Source organism: Furipterus horrens, unplaced genomic scaffold (genome assembly GCF_987537825.1).
Source record: "Furipterus horrens unplaced genomic scaffold, mFurHor1.1.pri manual_scaffold_8, whole genome shotgun sequence".
Lineage (NCBI taxonomy): Eukaryota > Metazoa > Chordata > Mammalia > Chiroptera > Furipteridae > Furipterus > Furipterus horrens.
In genome coordinates, this window is record NW_028327178.1 from 92,261,369 (window position 1) to 92,285,780 (window position 24,412).

Below are 24,412 nucleotides of genomic sequence, written 5' to 3' on the forward strand. Positions count from 1 at the left end.
GTACCCAGGATCTTATGCTCTGGTTCCAAATTTCATACGTGTGTAGACCATTTTATTCACATACTTTTGTTTTACCACATTTAACATGACTGTGACTCGGATTTACCAATTTTCACTCTCAAACCCACTCTCCTACATACTTTTCTAGTGTCTGCAATAGTTCTATCCCAAACTGTAAATCTTTCATTATCCTCTCCTCTAATAAGGTTTATCTATATGCTTTATTTATTTATAGGCTGCTTACTGCTCATCACAAATCCTGTTTGATTTGATGTAGAAACTTGTCATATATATTTACAGAGAAGGAAACTGAAGCTTAGAGAGCTTAACTAACTTGGACAAGGTGACAAATTTACTTAGTGGTGGAGCTGGGGTTTGAACCAGGGTAGTCTTTAAAAAAAATTTATTGGGGTAACCTTGGTTAATAAAATTATATAGGTTTCAGGTGTACAACTCTATAATACATCATCTGTATATTGTATTGTGTGTTCACCACCTCAAGTCAAGTCTTCTATCACCATTTATCCCTCCTTTACCCTCACCTACCTCCTCTCAACTCCTTTTCCTCTGATAATTACCATGCCATTGTCTGTCTATGAGTCTTTTTTTCTTAATCTTTTCACCTTTTTCACCCAACCCCTCAACTTTCTCCCCTGTAACAGCTGTCAGTCTGTTCTCTGTGTGTTTGAATCTGTTTCTATTTTGTTTGATAGTTTATTTTGTTCATCAGATTCCACCTATAAGTGAAATCATATGATACTTGTCTTTCTCTGACTGGCTTATTTCACTTAGCATAATACTTTCCAGGTCCATCCACACTGCTACAAAAAGCACGATTTTTCTTCTTTCTTATGGCTAAGTAGTATTCCATTGTGTAAATTACCACAGCTTTCTTATCCTTTTATCTACTGATGGGCACTTGGGCTCCTTCCAGATATTGGCTATTGTAAATAATTTTGCAATGAATATAGGGTTGCATATATTCTTTCTTTTTAAAATTATTTTTTTTATTTATTGATTTTAGAGAAAGCAAAGAAGGAAGAGAGAGAGAAACGTTGATTTACCGTTCCATTTATTTATGCATTTATTGGTTGTATGTGCCTTGGCTGGGTATCGAACCCACAACCTTAGTATATTGGGAGGACACTGTAGCCAACTGATCTACTGGCCAGGGCTTGTATTCTTTCAAATTAGTGTTTCATGTTACTTTGGATATATCCCCATCAGTGGAATTACTGGGTCGTAAGGCAGTTCCATTTTTAATTTTTTAAAGGTAGCTTTATACTGCTTTCTACAGTGGCTGCACTAATCAGCATTACCCCAATAGTGCACAAGGGGTCTCTTTTCTTCACATCCTTGCCAACACTTGTTGTTTGCTGATTTATTGATAACAGACATTCTAACAGGTGTGAGGTGATATCTCATTGTGGTTTTAACTTATATTTCTCTGACGATTAGTGACCTTCAGCATCTTTTCATATATCTATTGGCCATTTGTATATCCTCTGTGGAGGAGTATCTATTCAGATCCTTTGCCATTTTTAATTGGATTGCTTGTTTTTTTGGTGTTGACTTGTATATGTTCTTTATAAACTTTGGATATTAACTGTTTATCACATGTATCATTGGCAAATATGTTCTCTTGTTCAGTGGGTTGTCTTTTCATTTTGTTGATGGTTCCCTTTGTTGTGCAAAAACTTTTTAGTCTGATGTAGTTCCATTTGCTTATTTTTTCTTTTGTTTCCCTTGCCTGAGGAGATATATGAGAAAACTATATTTCTTTGAGAACTGAGATTTTACTGCCTATGTTTTCTTCTAGGATTTTTATGGTTTCGAGTCCAACATTTAAATCTTTAATTGATTTTGAGTTTATTCTTGTGTATGGTGTAAGAAGGTGATCTAGTTTTATTTTTTTGCACATAGCGGTCCAATTTTCCCAACGCCATTTATTGAATAGACTATCTTTGCTCCATTGTATGTCCTTGCGTCTTTTGTTAAATATTAATTGACCGTAAAGGCATAGATCGATTTCTGGGCTCTCTGTTTTGTTCCATTGATCTATATGCGTGCCTGTTTTTATGCCAGTGCCATGCTGTTTTGATTACTGTAGCCTTATAGTGTACTTTGATAACAAGTAGCATGATTCCTCCCACTTTATTCTTCTTTTTCAAGATTGCTGTGATTTCAGGATCTTTTGTGGTTCTAGATATAAGCCATTGGTATCTTGATAGGAATTGCATTGAATCTATAGATTGCTTTGGGTAGTATAGATATTTTAATGATGTTAATTCTTTGTACCCATGAGCATGGTATATGCTTCCACTTATTTGCATCTTCTTCAGTTTCTTTATTCAGTGTCTTATTATTTTCTGAGTACAGGTCATTTACATCCTTGTGAACCAAGGTAGTCTTGACTGAAGAACGTCTGCTCCTAATAGCCATGCATACTCTTCCCTGACTTCACAGTCTTTCACCAAATTCTGTCAAATACTATTTCAAAGTATATCTCATATTATCTTTATTTCTGTTTCCACACACCCTTTTTAGCTCAAGGAATCAGCTTCCTAATTAGTTCTCTCCCCTGGTATCACCCACTTTTAATCTCTGATATATTTATGTAAACACTATTAGATTGATATTCTGAAAATACTGCTTTCTTATGACACTTCAAAAACTTTCAACAATTTTCTGTTTCCTAAAGTTTCAACTTAAAATTCTGCCTTTTGTTCAAGGTCTCTGGATAACTAGCCCCACTCCACCTCTTGATCCTTTTCTCCCATTATTCCCTACTACACCCCTCATTCTAAACAGGTCGTTCTCATCGATATGTTGAATACCCAGATATCCCTTTCCCACCTCCTTGTTTTTGCCCATTTCCTTCTGCTCCTCTAGTCAAACCCCACCAGTTCCACAAAGCATTCCCTGATCACCCGAGTCTATGCTCATCTTTTCCTCTCCTCAACTTCAGTACTCAGAATGTATACCAACAAAACATAGATTTCCAGCCCCCCACCAAGAAAAACCCCAAAACAACTGAAAAACAAAACTAAGTGATTATAAAACTCAGTTTTCTTCACTTCTTATTGATGAACACAAATATGGTTATAAATAGTTTTACATACTCTATGTTAATTTTTGAGTGTACACACATACTCACTGTAGTTGTAACAAATGAACTTCAGAGTTAGATCTGATTTTGTATTCTTGTTTCTAGCTGTGTGGTCCTTGGGAGAGTTTCCTGTGCTTAAGTTTTCTCATCCATAAAATTAGGATAATTAATGATTATTTCATAGGGCCATATAAAGATTAAGTGAGATTAGCCCAGTCCTTAGTACATGAATAGCATTCACTAAAATGCCAGTTCCCATTTACTTTCTCTTTAACGGCCATTTAGTATCTTATTGTATTACTGCTAGTATTACTAGTTTTCACCAGGCTTTTTTTTTTTTTAATTGTTGGGCTTTGGGGTTGTTTACAGTTTCACTAGTACATATAGTGGTCTATAAACATCTATTTAGTAATCACTTTTTTTCCTTTGGGATTATTTTCTTGGAGTGTGTTCCCCAAAGTTGAATTAGCAGATGAAAGGGTATACAAATTTTTATGACTTTTTGTCAGGCATTAACCTGACATCCACTAAGATGTTGCCAATTTCTTACAGTAACATTATCATATAAGACTGTCTGTTTCCTAAGGCCATTCAGGCATTTGGCTTAATTTTTTTTAATCTTTGTTAGTTTTTATAGATATGTAATGGCACCTTGGGATGACTTAATTTGGATTCCTTTAATTAACTGCAAACAGTCTACCGTGTAATTTAGCTTTCAGTCACATTGTCTTGTACGTTCAAAAGTATTATGTGTTAGTGTTATCTCTTCAACTATGTTGTATAAACTAAATCATATAAGCTTGAGCAAGTCACTTTACCTCTATGAATTTGGTTTCTTATCACTGAAACGAGGGGGTGGTGATCTCTACAGTTCCTTCCATTGTTACTTGCCAGAGGTTCAGGCAAATATTTTAAGATTGTAAATATTATCATGTCCTTCTCCTTTGCTCTTAGGATAAGAGCATGTGTTCTCTCTCTCTCTTTCTCTCTCTCTCTCTCTTTGGTAAAAATCACTTTACTACCAAAGTAGAAAATAGTAACTGCTGAAAAACAAAAATAAAGATGTTGCAAGTATTAAGAAAAGAATGACTCACAGTGGCCCACTTCCAAGTGAAACCAAACAATTTATTTGTGCTGAATGAATGGAAATAATGTATTCAGAATATACTTCTTTGTACACACTGCACTTGCTTACATTGGACGAAATAAGCAGTCATCAATAGTAATGTGCTACTTTCCCCTACACCTCTTCTCTTTTCTGCCAAGCAATAAAATATTGTGTGGCCATTATGACAAGATATTCCTATAACATTCATTTCAAATAATGTCTTCTAATAATTTTGCACCTTTAAAATATTTGTTCAAAGTCTTATCATAAGGGAACACAAAGAATAGAAAGGAAAAATAGCTTTTTGTTATAATCACATTGCCTTCTGTAGCAGAAATCAAATAGCATGTTCTAATCAGCCATCACAACCATTGTGGGAGGACTGTTATGGATTAACGTTAGAGGGAGCCAGTTGGGGGTAGATTAACATTAAGGATACGGGAAGAATCACACTAATGTACAATATTTATCCATCTCATGTAGGTGGAAAAGGCACAGCCATGTGATCTTTCACTTTTAGCTATTTGTTTTACAAGAGGCATGGGTGCAATGAATAATGAGGCCTAGATAACCTCAGTGCAAATAAGTCAGATCCAAATAGGCCAGGGAAGGAAGCCTTTGGCATTGAATAGACACCTCCACTGGATGAGTCCCAACATGAAATTCAGACTAAGCACATGCATTAAGGCTGGGAGGAGGGGTGCATCGAGTGTGGCAAGGGGGCAGATGGCATGGCGGCTGTCGAGGGGACTGTGTGGGCTGCACGGGCAGGCAATGGAGGTGGAGGTGGCAGTGGGTGGACTGGGGTCTGTGTGTTGGGAGACGGCGGCGGAGCGGGCCGTTTGAATTTGTCAGGTCTGTTGCTTCTCTGCGGTGAAGGCCTTGTGAAGGCCAAGTTCCTTATCATTCCCAGAAAGACTGCATGATCTGCTCAGTTTATGCACCAATTCTTGCTATTCTTTCAGTGTTTCAGCCTTAAGGAGTTCGTTTTAACATATACCCTTGGTTCCTTCCTATTCCATAGTACTTTCTTTCCTGTTGGGGGAGTAAAGAAAAACTTGTATTCATTTTTCATATTTCAACAAAAATATCTTCCTCAGGGAAGTTCGAGTCTTGGCTTAGTAACTGTGTAACCTTGGGCGAGTTATTTAACCTCTCTGAGCCTTGATTTTCAAATCAATAAAATGAGAATGAAAATAAAGCCTACCTCCTAGGATTGTGGTAGAGACTAAGTGAAAAAAAAATACATACAAGGGGCTTAATGCAACATCTGGCATGGAGCAGGTAACACTTGGGCAGATAGTAGTAGAAGAAAGAGCTGCTCACTAAATAATTGCTGAGAGTGAATGAACAAATTCAAGGAAAGACATGGTCATGGAAGGCTTTGTGGGTAAAGGATTTCTACTTTTACTTATTAATTCATTTTAAAATTGCCTACCCTGGCCCTGACTAATGTGGCCCAGTGGGTTGAGCATTGACCAGTAAACCAAAAGGTTGCAGGTTCAATTTCTGATAAGGGCACATGCCTGGGTTGTGGGCCAGGTCCCTGGTTAGGGGTGTGCAAGAGGCAACCAATCGATGTTTCTCTCTCACATCAATGTTTCTCTCCCTTTCTTTCTCCCTCCCTTCCCCTCTCTATAAAAATAAATAAATAAAATCTTTAAAAATTGCCTACCCTGTACTAGGCATTGTGATAGGTCCTGGGTAACTGCAATTTGAATAGAGGGTGGAAAATGGAGTGGGAACTTTGAGGGGAGAAGGAAGAAATTTGAGCCCAGATTCAGCCCATGGGAACAGAAGGTGGATTAGGAGAGTGCTGAGTGGTAAGATAAGACAGGTAGAGGAGAGAACCCAGGTAAGTTAGGTCCTAGAGTACAAGGCTTGGTCCTGTGCATAGACTTGGTAAGACATCTGAGGATAAATATGTCTGAGAAGCTTAGTGATGTTGGGCTTCCCTTTCTGTTGCAGAGTTTTGGGGAGACATTGCCAAGGAATTTTACTGGAAGACTCCATGTCCTGGCCCATTTCTCAAGTACAACTTTGATGTGACTAAAGGGAAAATATTCATTGAGTGGATGAAAGGAGCAACTACCAACATCTGCTACAACGTATTGGATCGAATTGTCCATGAGAAAAAACTTGGCGATAAAATTGCTTTTTACTGGTAAAAACATTTATCTTATAGTCTGTGGTAGATAAGTCATTCTTCATATTATATAGTGTTTTGTAGTTCATGATGTACCTTAAAATCCATGAATTTATTTCAACACCCTGGTAGAGAAAGCAAAACGTAGTTAGTTTAATGTCTCAGGTGAGGAAAAATACCTCAGGGAAGTTAAATGACTTCTCTAAAATCATAAATAGCGTGTCACAGAACTGATAATCAAAGCCAAGTGTTCTGACTTCTAGTCTAGTTTTCTTGGCTTATAATTGGAAAGGAATGAGGGGAGAGGGTAAATGGAAGAGAACTGGACTGAGTAGCTTGCTTTCTTTCTCATTCTTGCTTTGGGAGAAAAATTGGTATTGGATTTTTCACTACCATCACCACTGCTATTATTATTATTACCTTTTATTGAACTAAATGCCAGACATTATGATCAAGTGCTTAACAAATATTATCTCATTTGATGCTCACAACAACCAAGAATGCACTATTTATTTTCCTCATTTTACATAGGTGAAAACAAATTTCGAGACATTAAATGACTTATCCAAAGTCATACCGCTAACAAGAAGCAGGACTTAGATTCAAACCGAAATAGTAGAATTCCAGAGCTTACACTCTTGACTGTGACACTATACTACACTTCTAATTCCTTATATCAGCCTCTCAACAGCCTTGCAAATACGTTTTCTTAGCTCCATTTTATAGGTGATGAAATGAAGCACAGAATGGTTACACAGTGAATAAGGTCATAGAGTAAGTGGTAGAGCAAAGATTAAAAACCAAGTCTGTCTGATTCCTTGCTTGTAAAACTAGGCCATGCTGCCTTTCCAGCAGGAATTTTCAAAGACTCCCTCTTCCTGACAACATAGGTGTACAAGAGGTATTAATATACTGAACCCAAATAGGACCTTGAAATCCGTTAATTGGGATATTGCTTCTGCCACCACCTGAGCTCTCTGGGAACTGATCCTATTTTTAAGTGAGTCATTTGGAGCAGATAGGATGTTTCATCAAAGAATTAAATTGGTGCTTAGTTAAAATTTGCCCAGGTTATGTGATATATTGAGAAAAGCCCTAACCTGAGAGATAGGAAATTTAGATTCTCATTCTAACTCTGCCATTCACCAGCTGTGTAACTACAGGCACCTCTCTGAAAGTCAGTTTCTTCTTCCATAAAATGGTGATAATAATTCCACTCCTGTATTTCTCCTTAGATTGTTATGAGAACCACATAAGACAGTGTGAAAACACTTATTTATTTATTGGAAAATACTGTACAAATGTGAGTGGGTGTATTGTCACACTGCCATTGCTCAATTTGGGGTCACTATGCCACTGAAACTCATGGTCTGTATGTCCGTTTAGATTTTCTTCAGCTCCTGCCAACACTTGGGCACACCTGTTAGGTTCCTTAAGCATCAGAAAACCTTTAAATATCCGCACAAGAGATGCTTGTGTCTGAATTTTCCCCCTGGTTTGAAATGTTTCGAGTGCATGGTTAAAGACAGAAACACAGACCAGAGCTGGAGATTGCTCCAAAATCCTGAGGCCCTTCTTTTCTAGTTTCCCACCATCCATACATGAACAGGCTCCAGAGACCCTCTCTTTCTCCATTTGTAAAACGAGGAGAGTAAACTAGCTCTATGTTTTCCAAAGAATGCTCCACGGAATTACTGATTACTAGAGATATAGTAGGGGCTTCTTAAATCACAAAACAAGTGAATCTGAGAAACACACGTATTAAATTGCCTTTTGTGGGATTTCCAATCTGTATTAACATAGTAAAGTCTCCAAGAAGTCCTACAGTAAACGCATCTGATTAATTTTGTTTAACATGGGATTTCCAAATTTATTTGAACTCCAAACATTTTTTATAACATGCTATTACCATCATAAGGAGAAATAGTCCATGGAACACCAGTTTGGGAAGTACTAGATTAGATAATCTCTAAATTTACTTCCAGTTCAAAATTTTGCATTTCCATAATAAGACATCTTCAGTCCATTTTTACATCGGTCATTTAACCAACAGGAATTGTTAAAGTCATTGGGTACATAGCTCTCTGTAGGTGTTATGGATACAGGGGTAGAGGAATGGGAGACAAGTTCCATATGGCCCATTATTATTCAATTCTTTTATGTTTACAGTAAAGCAAAAGCAAACTACAAATAAATCACAGTTGTTATAAGAAACTAAAGTACAAATATGCAAGATCTGTGGTTATTTCTCCTTGTTACTGCCATATTTTTATATAGTATGCTTAAACTTGTATTTATTCATCTTTTTTTAAAGAAAGTATTGACTTCCCATTATGATAGATGAAAATTTAATTCTTGTATGTTCTTCCAACTTTTAAAATCTTCCCAATATAATTATAGCTCTGTTTTTAAGTTAATTTAAAATTAATGTTTACATAAGAGTAGCATGATTGTAGTTTCTTTTAAGTACAGACTTTTTTTTCTGAAGTTAAAAATTGCCTGCCATTTTTCTTGCACAATTTTTCTTTATCATATATTCAATATTTTTCAAACTTTCTACCCTATCCTTTATATTCTGTGAAGCCTTCCTTTCCCCCCTGACAAAGTCCTTTGCCATGGAGCCCACCTTCTTCCTGCTCTAGTTTTTATTAATTTTTTTTTAAATGACACCTTTTCAATGATTTACTCCAGTTGATATACTTCTTATGGAGCCACAGTATGACTTTCTTTTCAACATAAACTGTGTCATTTAAATAGCTGTAGTGCCATTAGCAAATCACATTTGTAGTTCACTCCTTGTTTAGGGGCATGTCTTATATTGAAATAATCCACAAAGGAAATAGTGCTCTTAGGAAAGTACTCTAATTAGCCAAAATAGAACCATATTAAGGAAGAATTCGGTGTTTTATTTTTGGCTTGACACAGTGTAAATGTTCATGGAATAATAGTATTTTTAGACCTCGAAGCAACAGTTTAGAGTCCATGTAGGTCAACTCTCTTTACAGATGTGTATATTAAGGCCAGAAAGGATGAGTGATTTGCTTAAGGGTCATATACTGCTTATAGACAGAGTTGAGACTAATCTGCAGATATTCTCACTCCTAGTCAACTACTCTTTTCACCATATGATACTACTTTCTTATTTGAGCTGTCCAACACTTGGCTCTGACAATCAAAAGAGAAATTAGTCATATTAGACATGAAGTTAAATTAATTTTCTTTAAAATATCAGATAAAATGCGTTATTAGGTTTAAATTGCCCAGATCCTGTTCTCATGGAACTTACATTCTACTTGAGAAGAATAGGCCTATATAAAACAGCCTGAAGGCAATTATGGGCCAAAGTGTGAAAAACCATTTACACAAATAGTTCCCATAAGGCAGAAAGCATGTAGGGAGACAATATAACAAAAATTAGGAGGATGAAAAAAAAAATTAGGAGGATGGATTTTGTTGTCAAACTAACTTAATTTGAGTCCTTTTTCTGCCACTAACTAACTTATGATTGTGTCCAAGTTACTTAACCTAGTCGAGTCTCAGTTTTCTCAATTGTAAATGTGGATAAAAATAGTTTTTATCTCGTGGAGTTGTTGAATAGGATTAAAAAAAAAAGCCCGTGTCCAACTTCTGGCACATTGAAAGTACTCAATAAAATTAGCCACCAAAATTTTTATATTGAGACAGTGAGAAGACCAAGTCTCTCTAGAAGAAAGAGTTTATTCAGGGAACAATTTATTCACTTAATACTTAATAAGAACTTACTGTGTATCAGGCACTATTCTGAGCAAAGTCCCTGCCCTCATGAAAGTTATATTCCAGTTTAAGGAGACAGACAATAAACAACAAACCAATCAATATATGACAGGTAGTGGTAAGTGCTATAGAAAAATACAGAGCAGCATGAGGGAAAAGAGAATGACAGTGAAGAGTGGGAATTAATAAGGGAAGAACTCTGATAAAGGTGACATATGAGCAGAGATCTAAAGGAAATGGACCATGCCATGCAGATAGGTTGGGAAGGGGAAATATTCCAGGTATATGAAAGAGCAAACGTAAGGCCCAAAGGTGGGGGTATGCTGCTCTTTGATGTGTCTAAAGAGTAGCTGGAAAGTTTGTGTACCTGAAGCAGTGTGATCTAGTGAAAAAGAGAGTAGTAGGGGATGAGGTCAGCAAGACACTAGATCGTGTAGAATCTTGAAAGTCAATATAGACTTTTGGGTTTAATTCATAGTGAAATGGGGACCACTGTACAATCTTGAGCATAGGTGAGACAGTGATTTGACTTATATTTAGAATCTGTCTTTTATGTTGAGAATAAACTTTTTTGAAACTAGAAGGGCAAGAATAGATTTTTGTGTGTGTTCAGAATACAAAGGCAAGAGTAGAAGCAGGGAGACCAATTAGGAGGCTACTATAGAAATCCATGTGGTCAATGATGGTGATTTAGACCGTCATAGTAGTAGCTCGAAGGTTATTAGTCAAAATCTGTATCTATTTTTGGATGAAGAGCCCATGGAATTTACTAACTTGAATTGGATGTGGGGATTGAGAGAAAGAGGAATCAAGGTTGTTTTCAATAGTGGGTGAAGTCCAGGAATGGGAGATCTTGTCTATTTTTGGAGACCTCTGAAAGGATTTTATGCAGGGAATGATGTGGTTATAGCTCGGCTTAAGAAGATCAGTCTAGATACATATGGAAGTGGGAGTGTAAAGTCAAGAGAGCTGGGAGTTTTTTATTCAGGGTAGATTTGCCTGACCTGAGATACTGACAGTAGGAATGAAATGGAAAGATGACATTTTAGAGTAATTTAGAGGAATGAAACCAACACAGCTGGGTATGTAGATGGTGGGGAGGGGGAGAAAATGAAAGAGAAGCGTCAATGGTCCCTTTAGTCTATATAATACTTTACTTCTTTCAAAGGCACACATTCATATGATCCAAGGGCTAAACTTGCCCTCCAAACAAGACTTTGGTTTTAGCCTCTCTCTTGCATTTTCTTCCCCCTAGTATGACAGGTAGAAGTGTTAGTGGGGATTTGTGCGTATATGTGTGAGGAGGTGATCAGTGGAAAAGTTATTGGAATAGTCATCCAGGGAGAGACAGTCAGTGAAGGATATCAGGGCAGCTTAAGGAGTGGGGGCTGGCTAGTTGAAGACACACCATGGGACAGTAGGGGGGTTGAAAGATTAATTAAAGGGTTTATGGGGAGAGGGTGGAAAGAGTGGTTAATGGCTGTTAAAACCTGCTCAATATCTAGGTTTTTTCAGGAGATGATCCCAATCTCCAAAGCCCAAGAAATTTAGTATAGTTCATTCATTTTGCTGTTTGCTTTTGGTTTCCTGTGGCCCACATCATTCTCAACTGAAATTACTGCTGGCTCTCCACAGCTTTGAATATTATGTAATCCTTCCTTAGAAACTGGAGCTTCTGTAAAGCAGGTGACTTTAGGAGTGACCTTATGATAGAGGCTCTGCTCTCAGTATCTCTGTATGTTCCTGACTATGAATTTCAGAGTGTGATATTTAGAACTCCCCAGATCCCTGTGGGTTATGTGTATATTTAAGAAAGTGGGGATGGTTAGGAAGGTGAGGCAAACCCATGTTCTGACAAGGATTATTAGATTGTCAAGGTCGCATGGAAATTCAGAGTCCTAGAGTACATTGTCCTAGTATTCATATACAAGAACTCTCTTAATTATCTAGGTTCATCCTGAAGTTCATTACAGTTATATGGGAATGGAGGGACACTTTTGTCCTCCATCTATAACTTTGCTGGTTTCACAACATGTATGTACTGATTAAAATATACTTGGTAAGAATAACACTCAAATCAGACCATTCTCTTCTCCTCTCTGAGCCTTCCTTTTGTGGGAGTGGTAGGAGATGAACTATATAGATACTCTGCGAAGTCCCTTCCAGCTCTAATATTTCAGAATTCTATGATTGTTTCTGAAGAGGAAGTAGCTTTAGAAGTTCTGTTGCAACCAGTAATGACTGTGGTGACTCAGCAGGTAGGCTGGACTTCTGTTGAGATGGTGAAAGAATGGGAGGGTTTTGGAAGGTTTGTGGTTGAAGGAGGTGATTAAGAAAGCCTGGTCCTCTTTCCTGGGGCAATACTGTTGCTGGTAGCATAAGCACTTGAAGCTAATGGGAGATATGGAGGGAAATAACTGTTTCTGGGAACAGTCTTCACTTGAATCAGGTGGGCAGATTGTGGAGGAGGGCTGGAGAATTTCATGTTTACGATGGATCTCTAAGCTGCTTCTCTCACTTCTTGAGGTTCATGACCTTTGATGCCTTAAAGAACTCCTCCCTAAAGTAGTGAGAATGAGATAAGTAGGCTGTGCTATCCAAATTAATAGTCACTTTTTGGAAGTAGGTGGGATATAAATAATAAATGTGTAGTAATAATAACAATAATATGTTACATATTAATATTATATATACTAATATATATTATATATTATTATATATTACTAACATTTGTAGTAATAAATGTATAATAAGTGGAGCCCGACCTGGGTCTTGATTCAGTGTCCTGAGCTCCGTGTCAGATACCTGAGTTTGTGTCTAGGCTGACTTTTTATACCAGTGCGTTCAGTAAATATTTGATGAGGAGAATGGCTTCAGATAATGCCCTTTTCTGAACCTTCTTTTTCCCACCTGTAAACTGTGTATGGGGGTGAGGGGTGAACAGAATGCTTGCTCAATTTATCTCTGGAATTGCCTTTCAGAATTTCTGTCACCAGTGTGGGGAACTTGCAGTGACAAGGCAGCTGAAGATGTTGGAGGAAGGGGAGGAACCCAGTACTGGCCTCCTGTCCTTTGATTATAGCAGGTGGGAGCAAGGGCTCTTGCCTTAGGGCAAACTCACATTTACAGTAGTAAATACAGAAGGCACAGAGCTGGGGATGGGCCTGGATTTTCCTGGATTTGGTATGGGAGAGATTGGGCACTGGGAATTTGAGATTCTCAGTTCCTGTCTTTTGAGGTCATTTAGTTCACTTCCTATACAAAGCAGGAATTGTAGCCCCAATTATCTCCATTCCCCAAAAATCCCCATAAGTGATCATTCTGGTTCTGGACTACTATCAAGACCACAGAGATTACTCACTACCTGTCCCATTATTGGGTAGGTCTGTTATTTAAATTTCTGCAATTCTACTGTCAGCCTGGTGAAGGAATATAATAACGGCCCTCAAATACCTGAAGGACCGTCTACAGAAAAGAAAAAGAAAAGATTATTCTATGTGGCTCTAGAACATAGAACTAAGACCAAGGGAAGAGAACAGAGTGGGAAGAAAGCTATGGAATATTTTGAAGGCAGAGCTAATAGGATTTGCTAATGAACTTGATATGGGGTATAAGAGAATGGAGTCAAGAATATCGCAAAGGTTTTTTTTAAAGATTTTATTTATTCATTTTAGAGAGAGGGGAAAGGGGGAGCAAAGAGGAGAGAAGCATCAATGTGTGGTTGCTTTTTGCACTCCTCCAACTGGGGACCTGGCCTGCAACCCAGGCATGTGCCCTGACTGGGAATGAACCAGCGACCCTTTGGTTCACAGGCTGGTGCTCAATCCACTGAGCCACACCAGTCTTTACTTGATTTTATGGCCTTAACATTCTACATTTTCAATCTTATAGCCAACAAAATACAGCATAAAGTCTAAACTGAATTGGTTGCTATTTTGTTTTATACCAGTGATTGAGATTATTTTAAATTTAATCTATTGTATTTTTTCCATTATTATTTAGTCCCCTTATACCCCACTTTCCCCAACAATCACCACACTGTTGTCGCTGTCCATGAGATTTTTAAAAAATTTCATGAATATTTTATCTGGGACCCCCTAGAGAGTTGCCAATTTAAATTTTTATGAAGAAAGAATGTTTTTGAAACTGTAAATACCAACTTAAATCATTACTATTCAGTTAAAAATAATTTAACTGTGTAAGAATAACCAGGCGTTGGCTGGTGTGGCTCAGTGGATTGAGCTGTGAACTGTAAGGTTGCCAGTTCAATTCCCCATCAGGACACATGCCTGGGTTGTAGGCCCGATCCCCAGTTGGGAGTGTGCCAGAGGCAACTGATCTATGTATCTTTTGCACATAGATGTTTCTCTCCCTCTCTTTCTCCTACCCTTTCCCTTTCTCAAGAAAAAAATAAATACAATTAAAAAAAAAAAGAATAGAAAATCCTGCAACCCCCCTCCCCCCAAAAAGAATAGCCAGGATATAACAACACAAAAGTATAGTCCTTTATGTCAAATAAATTTAGCTTTATAAAAAAAATACCTCACTGATAGATGGAAATATTATTTAGGATTGGCTTTGGTTTGTAGACTGATTTATGCTTTTCCGCTTCTGAATCTAAGCTAACATTGTTCCCTTCTCCCTGAATTGGTCTGTTCCTTATCTGGGCCAGTCTAAATCCTGCTTATTTTTTAAGAACTATGGAATGCCATCTTCTTTGTGAAGCATTTCCCAAGTTTCACTTTCCAGTCCTCTTTCTTGCTTTCTGATAGAATAGCTAATAAAATCTAGACCTAGAAAACACATTTAATGAAATATTCCCCTTAATTACAGTTGAGGCAACTGTAAAAGGTCTCACACTGTGAGAAGTAGCAAAGCTTGAACTTAAAATCCAAATTTTCTGACTTCCAATCTAGAGCTCTTCCCCTGTCCATTCACATCTGTCATTACAGCATTCCTGCGCAGGGGCTGAGAGTGCTTCAGCTGGAGCAAAAGATGAGCCTAGAAGAATAGCATAAGCTGAGGTTGATCAGTTAAGGTAGGACCTGAGAGTAATCCGGGACACAGGGCCAAACAATATGAACTCTCTGTATTAGGCATTAGGGATCTTGGGATTTTGAAACAGAAAGGATAAGAAAATATTACAGAACCTCAGGCCTACGAGGGTCTCAGACATTTTATGTTACCTTTTTTGGGATGTAAGGCCTTGAGAACAACCCTTACCTAGGATTCTAAGGTCTGTTCTATTTATTAAAAATCTTATAGTTTTACTAGCTGGGAGAATCATAATTATATTTAAATTAAATAAATAAGCCCTGGCAGGTGTGGCTCAGTAGGTTGGAGTGTCATCCCATACATCAAAAGGTCGCAGGTTCAATTCCCAGTCACGGCACATACCTGTGTTGTGGGTTTGATCCCCAGTGAGGGCATGTGCAAGAGGCAACTAATCAATGTTTCTCACATACATGTCCCCCCCCCTTCTTCCTAAAATCAATAAGCGTGTCCTCAGGTGAGGATTATAAATAAATAAATAAATGTCTTGAAGCTATTCACTCTGGAATGTATAACATAGAATTGTTTTTTGTAGGAAACTTTCCTATAACATGAACTTCATATCATATCTGGGTATGATTTTTGACTGAGGCTTGTTTTTGAAAACAATGTTTCTTTTTGAATATGATGTTTTAAGACATGGAAATTTATCCAAATGAGCAGTAACACAGACCTCTTGTTGAATTTAGTTTCAGCTTCTCTTGAGGATTACTGTCTTATCTATTTTAAGTCAGAGAACCCAAATGTGACATCCAAAACTGACAGAAGCTAATTTTATTTGTGAGGATAACCATGCTCCATAGACAATCCACTAGTTTCCAGCAGTAGGTTTTTAAAAAATTAATTTTATAGATATGTGCCAGGCACTATACTAGGTAATTCAGATAGGATATAGAAATATATAAGGAAAATTTGGTCTTTGTCTTCAGGGAGCTCACAATCTGGTGGAGGCAAGACTTTTGCCTATAAACTGGAATTTTATTTAGGAAAGAAATGCTGGGGATAATGTCTTTTTCCTTATTTCGGGGGAGTGGGGTCATGTCTCTAGGAGCAAATGTATGAATAAGTGCTCCTAGCACTGCTAAGGACTGTGAAAGTAGACATTTGCAGGCTTCCTTGCCTTAGCTTTTGGATCTTTCAGGAGATTCTCAGGATATTGAAGAGATCGTGGCGGTTATGATCTTGACTACAGGCTAAAGCTCAAAGTGGATGGCAGTCTCCTCTGCTTTTCACAGTGCTTCTGGAGAGTCTCAGGACACAGCCTTCTCCCTGGTCATTTAAGTAAACTCCAAATTGATATAGTGGAACAAACACTAACCTAGAAGTCAGAAACTTGGGACCTAGTTACAAATTTGCCCGTAACCATCCTGTGTGGCCTTGGCAATGCCTCCTCTGATTTCTTGCATCTTTAAACTGGAGATAATAATGCCTGCTTTACCAGCTGTTAAAGTAGCTGTGAGGATCATATGAGGGAGTATTCTCTAAAGCAGTTTTCTACTGTTCTCATGGAAGGAATTAGCAGGATTTTTATTTGACCTACACAAACCCGTATGATGCAGGTATGTCAGGTTTCATTACTTTTATTTGGTCTCTATCTCAGCTAAGTTTGTTCTTTTTCTTTTCTTAACCCATATAAGTAAAATCTCTTTTTTCTGAAACTGACTTTTAGGGCCCATTTTCCTGCCTATGAAAGGGAGAAATGAGAATCAAGGTGTCTAAGACACATTAGAGCTGATCTGGCCTACAGCAACCTTCCTCCTCCTCTTGACTACTCCCTCCTTTCATCTTATACTTTACAGAGAAGGAAACTGAGGCTCAGAGAGAGGCGGAAATTTGTGCAAATTCACACATTGAATTAAGGATCAACAGTAAGTCTAGGTCTGGTGGCTCTAAATATAATAATTACCTGAGGATCTTCTTAATAATCCAGCTCCTTGGACCTCACCCAGCCTATTGAATCAGAATCTCCAAAGGATAAGATTTATGTCTTGTATTTTTATAACCTCCTCACATGCTTCTGAGGTGTTGGACAGTGATGTGGTGACAGGGTAGCTAAAAATTATTTAGATCAGTGGCCTTAAACTTTAAAAATTGCATACCTAAAAAAATTTTGAAAAATTATGTAACTTCATACTTAAACATTTTATTATAAGATTAAATAATTGCAATGGGCAATCGGTTTTATATGTATATATGTATACATTTATATATATGTATATATTTTGTACATATTTTTGAAACCTTGGAATTGGCCCTACCTGGTGTGGCTCAGTTGGTTGGGGCATCATCCTGCAAACCAAAAGGTTGTCGGTTTGATCCCCAGTCAGGGCACATGCCTATGTTGCAGGTGCAGTCCCCAGTTGGGGTGCATACAAGAGGCAACCCATTGATGTTTCTCTCACACATCAATGATTCTCTCCCTGTCTTTCTCCCTTCCATCCCCTCTGTCTAGAGTCAATAAAAGAAAAAGAAAACAAACCTTGGAACTGCAAGTTTACCTCATATAATTTATAGAAAATGTCCACCATATAACCTAATTTGCACCGCCAGTTCTCACTGTCAATATAATCAACCAAATCAGATTTACTTTCTGTTAGAAAATGCCTGACTTCTTTTTCAATTAAAATAAATATGTTAATATATGACCCTGTGAAAACTATTATATTTAACTTTTAACTTCTGAATTAAAATTCTAATAGGGCAAATAGTCTTGTCATGAGTTTGTCACCTGAGTTAATTAAGATATTACTCCTTTTGATACTGATTTCTTACAGAAGCTCTATGATTTGCTTTCTTGGGGATCTCCTTTTGAAGTTATACATTCTCAAATTATCCTTTCTATTTGGCACTCTGCATGAGAGAGAGAGATGGAATTTTTTTTTAATAAAGTGAGAGAAAGGTGTTTGTAAAAGAGAAAGTGGGAAAGGAGACTCAACTCAGATCAATGTTAGGAAAGATTATATATAGAAATTGAGAATCTGGACACTTATTTTCTTAAAACTTTTCCTGCTCGTGTACCCACAGAAATAGAAAATACCCTAGCTTGAAAACGTAAAGACTTAAACTATGCCATCTAACTAAATAACAAAGAACCATTGTAATGAATATTTTTGAGTGTGTCTGTTGTACTTGAGAGACCTGATGTACATGTAAAACGGTGCCCCTGGCTCTTGTTCCCATTTTCTTTTTCTGCTCCAGGCATATTCCTGTTTCAGGCAGCATTCCAAATGCTGTGATAATAAAAGATCTAAGAGGGCTTGTCTTCATTCACTTGTTCTGGGTAAGGCTAGCAAAGAGCACATGATGATAGGAACGAGTGTGTATGATTTTCCTCCTCTAACTGGCATGAATGCAGTGGGAAAAGGGTTACCTTCTGTACTGGCCCAGGTCTGCCTTCTCAACAGAGAATAGGTGCAGAATCCAACTGGCACTAAAGCCACCTTGGCCAAGGGTAACAGGCACGAAGTCCCTGAATCAAGGCCTGAAAATAGCTGGCAGGAGGGCAGGGTATAATAATAGCCCAGATTGCAAAGCAGGAGTCTCATAGCCTGAACCTCATATCCTGGCACTTCTTCCAGTCTCTCTCATGGCGTAGAGTTCAGAACTAAGACCACTGTTGGGGCTCAATAAATGCTTTTTGATGTATCTTCAAATCTCATTCCACAAGTTTTACACTCTTTTCCTCTCTGTGTCTACCATTTCCTCCTGCAGGTTTAGCATCTATTTTGTTTATATGTTCAATAATCCCTCCTTTCCTTCTTTTTTTCTTAAGATTTTATTTATTTTTAGAGAGAGAAGAAGAGAGGGAGAAACAGATGGAGAGAAACATCAATGTGAGAGAAACATTGATCTGTTGCCTTCTACACGCCCCCAACAAGGGGCCTGACCTGCAACCCAGGCATGTGCCCTGACCAGGAATCAAACTGGTGACTTTTCAGTTTGAGGGATGATGCCAAACCCACTGAACCACACCAGTCAGGGCCCTCCTTTTCTTCTATGTTTTCTCACTCTGATTAGCCTGGATCTGACTGATTATATGAGCAGAGAAGTTTCTTCATTTATTCATTCTTTTATCCATTAATTTCATTAAGTACCCACTGAGTGTCAAACTTTGTGCTAGGCACTGAAGAGGAAACAGATAAAAAAGATATCCTGTCTGCCTTTAAGGAACTCACAATCCAGTGAGGGAAAACAGATGCATACATATGACTATAATGCTAAAAATAAAACAGATAAGTGCCAGGTATTTAGGCAAATAGAAACAGTAGGAATGAATGAACGAATGAATGAACAAAGAGTATGCATGAATAAATAAATGAATGACTAGATAGGGCTAAGAAACAGTCTTTCTAGAAAGGAAGACTTGTAAAGATGTCTGTTTTTTCCCTCAAGTTAATCTGTATGTTCATTGCAATTCCAATAAAAAATCACTAGTGATTTAAATTTGAGATATAATTCATTCGTTAAATTACCCATTTAAAGTGCACAATTCAATGATTATTTGGTATACTCAGAGTTGTGCAACCATCAATTTAGAACAGTTTCACCACCCCAAAGAGAAACCTCACATTCATTAGTAGTCACTTCCCGTTTTCCTCCAACTTTCCCCACCCAAGCCCTAGGCAACCACTAATCTTTCTGTTTCTATAGCTTTGACTATTCTGGACATTTTGTATGAGTGGAATCATACAATATGTGGCCTTTTGTGTCTAACTTCTTCCACTTAGCATAATCTTTTCAAGGTTTATCTGTATTGTAGCATGTCTATACTTTATTCTTTCTTATGCTGAATAATAATACATTGTATGAATATACCACATTTTATTTATCCATTCTTCAATTGATGGACATTTGGGTTGTTTTCACTTTTTGATATCACGAATTAGAATAATTCTGCTATGAACATTTGTGTACAAATTTTTGTATGGATGCATGTGTTCAATTTTGTTGAATGATTACAGCTATACTAAAATCTATCCTTGATGGACTTCAACCCCACGGTTCTCTGGACTCCTACATTTTTATTTTCTTCCTTATGCTAATCCTGGCTTTGGAAACAATATCCCCCTTTTGGAGGCCATGTCATTTAGGAGAAGAATGTCATGAACTGGGGACATATATAATCTAGAACTAGTCACAGGTTAGTTATTTTATTTTATTTATTTATTTATTTATTTAATAAAAACACATTTATTCAGCGTCATGATCAGACTATTACATTTAGCAATCAACAGCATGGGTGCAAAAAAAGAAAAAAGGAAATAAAAAACTACATTAAAAACCTTTTGTTGGAATGCTTTACACTTTCCACAGAACAGAAACTAAAATAACCTGTTATACAATTATTCACAAATACAGTCCTCGAGTTTTTTGCCCATTCACATGAGTATTGTCTAAAACATGTCTTCTTTGTAGCAGCTAGGCCCTGCCACCACTGTGCTTGGCTGAGTTCACAAATCTGTTGTGACCTGTAGCTTCCCTGTCACTTCTCTGGCTCTCCTCTCCTGCTAAGCTTTATTTCCTGGTAGTAATTAAAACCTTCTGCCACTGCCATAGCTACTGCTGCTGCTGGAACTGCCATAGCCACCTTGGTTTCATGTTTTGGCAAAGTATTGGCCTCCACCACCATAAGGGCCAGAGCTTCTGCCTCCAAAGTTTCCTCCTTTCATGGGTCCAAAATTTGAAGATTGATTGTTGTAATTGCCAAAATCATTGTAGCTTCCGCCACCTCCAAAATTACTTCCTTCATTACCAAATCCATTATAGCCATCCCCACTGCCACCATATCCACCACCACCACTGCTACCACCAAAGCCACCTCAACCACTGAAGTTTCCTCCACGACCAAAGTTGTCGTTCCCACCAAAACCACCTCCACAACCACCTCTGAAGTTTCCAGAACCACTTTGCTCTCTTTGGCTGGATGAAGCACTAGCCATTTCTTGCTTAGATAGGCCTTTCCTCACTTCACAGGTGTGGCCATTTACAGTATGGTATTTCTGAATGACAATCTTGTCTACAGAGTCATGGTCATCAAAGGTTACAAAAGCGAACCCTCTCTTTTTGCCACTGCCTTGGTCAGTCATGATTTCAATCACTTCAATTTTCCCATATTGTTCAAAATAACCTCTTAGGTGATGTTCCTCTGTGTCTTCTTTAATACCACCGACAAAAATCTTTTTCACAGTTAAGTGTTCACCAGGTCTTTGAGAATCTTCTCTTGAGACAGCCCTCTTTGGTTCCACAACTCTTCCATCCACCTTGTGTGGCCTAGCATTCATGGCTGCATCCACCTTCTCCACGGTGGCGTATGTGACAAACCCAAAGCCTCTGGAGCGCTTGGTATTTGGATCTCTCGTCACCACACAGTCTGTGAGCGTTCCCCATTGCTCAAAATGGCTCCTCAGACTCTCATCTGTTGTTTCAAAGCTCAAACCTCCAATAAAGAGCTTTCGTAGCTGTTACGGCTCTTTGGGAGACTCTGACTTAGACATGATGACTTCAGGGCAGGAGACTTCAACGATGCTTAGCGGCATTCACCAGCAGAAAGCTATTTATTTATTTTTAGAGAAAGGAAGGGAGGAAGAGAAGGAGAGAAACATTGATGTGTGATAGATATATCAATAGGTTGCTTTCACATGCCCCCAGCTGGGGACCTTTCCCACAACCTAGTCATGTGCCCTGACTAGGAATCGAACCAGCGACCTTTTGGTTTTCAGGCTGGCACTCAATCCACTGAGCCACCCCAGCCAAAGCATACTTTTAATATTTAAAATAATTAGCCCTGGCTGATGTAGCTCATTTGGTGAGTGTCATCCTATAGACCGAAAAGTCATATGCTCAATTCTCGGTCAGGGCACCTGCCTCAGTTGCAGATTCGTTCCTCCATCGGGACATGTGCAAGAGACAACCAATTGATATTTCTTTTACATTGATGTTTGTCTCTCTACCTCTGTCCCTTCCCCTAGTTCTAAAATAAAATAAGCAACGAAAAAATGTCCTCAGGTGAGCATTAAAATTTTTTAAATAATTAAAATTAAATAAAATTAAAAATGGAGTTCCTCTGCTACAGTTTACATTTCAAGTGTTTAATAGTTATTATATGTGGCTTTAGAATAATGCTGCTACTAATGTGCTAAGTAGCCTACAGTCCATCACTTCTCTTCTGTGCATTAGGTTTCTCATCTGTGAATAAGGATGGTGAACATCAAAGTTCCATCTTCCTCTGACAGTCGAAGTGATTTGTGATTCAGTCTTTGGGATGTGCCTCCTCTCACCTCCTCCAGCCCTTCTCCTCCCTCTCCTGCTAGGGTAGTAGTACCCAGCGGGAACATTAGGCTGCTAATTTGTCAAGTTATGTTGTTGTCATTCCCCGCTCCCTTGGTGAAACGGAAAGTGACTTGAGGGTGTACTTATATCTGAGTGCCTCACAGTTGTGCAGCACTTTGTGCGTCATAGAACACATTATATCCTAATTTTACAGAGTCAAAGAATCTCTAAGTTGGAAGAGCCTTAAAGGTCATCTTAAACTTCAGTGAACATGAACCACGTGGGTTGCTTATAAAATTGAATTTCCAAGGACCCCACTACCTGGAGAATAATCTATAGTTGTCAGGATTTCGCAGGCCCAACCTGCATAATCCTGTGCTGCAGCTATGTGGGGCTAGACCTTGAAACTTGTGTTATTGACACTGTCTGACCATAATTTGATATGCACTGATCTTGCTTGGTCCAAAACATGTTGTGAAGGCTGCTCTTTAGTATCCCTGCAAATCCCAAATTCCGTTTGATATCTCTAGAGTTAGGGAGCTCCTGAAGGAGTATCTTTCATCATTGGACAGCTCTGACTTTAGAAAGACTTTTCTTGCATTGAACTATCCCAATTGACCTTGCTTTTACATTTATAGTTACATAACACAAGTTTGTGTCTCTCCCATAATAGTCCTTCAGGTTCATTCATTCATTCAGCAAATATTTATTGAGCACTTACTATATATAAGATTCCTTGCAAGGCACTAGGTATTCAGCAGTAAACAAGACCAACTTTGTCTCTGCCTTCAGAAAACTTACCATGTAGTATGGAGACAATTAGTCCTCCCCAAAAAGTAAATCAATGAATAATAAAAATTATAGCTTGAGAAAAATGATGTGAAAAAAATAAATGGAGTGTTGTGATGAAGAATAAGAGTGTTGTAATGAAGAGCTGATGCTACTTAGGGTGGTTTGGGAAAGCCTCACTAGGGGAGTGACATTTAAACTGAGATCTGAAACATGAGATAGAGCAAACCACTCAAAGTGTTGGGGAAAGCTAGTAAAGAACATGGCATGTTTCATCAGTCAGAAAGCTAATGTGTTTGGAGCCTATTAATCAAAATGAAGCAATGACAGGAATGAGTTGAAGAGGATACAAGGCATAGTAAACGTTTGGATTTTTTCTTTTGACATGCAATGGAAGCCACTAAAGGGTTTTAAGCAGGAAATGATATAGTTTGGTGTATATTTTTAGGAGATTATTCTGGATGATGTATGTATATTAGAAGGGGGTCAGAGTGAAGTGGGAGACCAGTTTGGGGCTATTGTGGTTATCCAGGCAATAGATGAAGGTGGCTTAATCCAGAGTGAGGCAACAGATATACAGGTATTTGAGACTTATCATGTCTTTCAGTATCCTCTCTTCTTTATGCTACACAGCTCAGTCCAGTGTTTCTCTCGTAACAAGTTTGACTTCTCTTCTTATCTGGGTGTTTCTTCCCTGGAAGGCCTATCTCCCCAGGTTAGTTCCCACCCTCTGAAGCTTCTATGAAGAACCCAGTTTTCCCTACATATTTTTTCCTCGGCTCTTTCCTCCTATCTTGTGCTTTACTTTTCTGTTAGTCTAGGGAATTAAAATCTCCAATCCAATCACTCTCTATCGTATAGAGAGGAGAAGCCCCAATCTTCCTTATCATTAATCAATTATCAGTTTTTCAATGATTTGACTATGAACCTTAAGTACTTATTGCGCCAACTGTACTCAGAGGGGACAGAAGATAGGAAGACATGATGATCCCTGCCCTGGAAGAGAGTATAATAGGAAAGATAAAGCCCCAACAAGTGTAGTACAAGATAGAAGTAATAGACCACAAGGAAAGTGAGTTTTATCTTTCTTCTTTGGGAGGAAGAAAGAACTTTCAGCTTTGGGGTGGGTGAGGAAAAAGAGAAAGTAGGGGAGACGTCATGAAACATGTTAATTTGGAACACCTGA

At 38.1% G+C, this 24,412-nt stretch overlaps 1 protein-coding gene and 1 pseudogene across 2 annotated transcripts in view; one reads left to right on the forward strand and one right to left on the reverse strand.

The window, feature by feature from the left end:
• Window positions 1-24,412, forward strand: part of ACSS2 (acyl-CoA synthetase short chain family member 2) — a 49,363-nt gene that overhangs the window by 1,771 nt on the left and 23,180 nt on the right. For both annotated transcript variants that reach the window (XM_090286290.1, XM_090286291.1), the window contains exon 2: window positions 6,186-6,381. In XM_090286290.1, coding sequence (XP_090142416.1) covers window positions 6,186-6,381 — 196 coding nt within the window. The remainder of the gene's footprint in view (window positions 1-6,185; window positions 6,382-24,412) is intronic.
• LOC150003470 (heterogeneous nuclear ribonucleoprotein A1-like) lies at window positions 20,484-21,662 on the reverse strand (annotated as a pseudogene).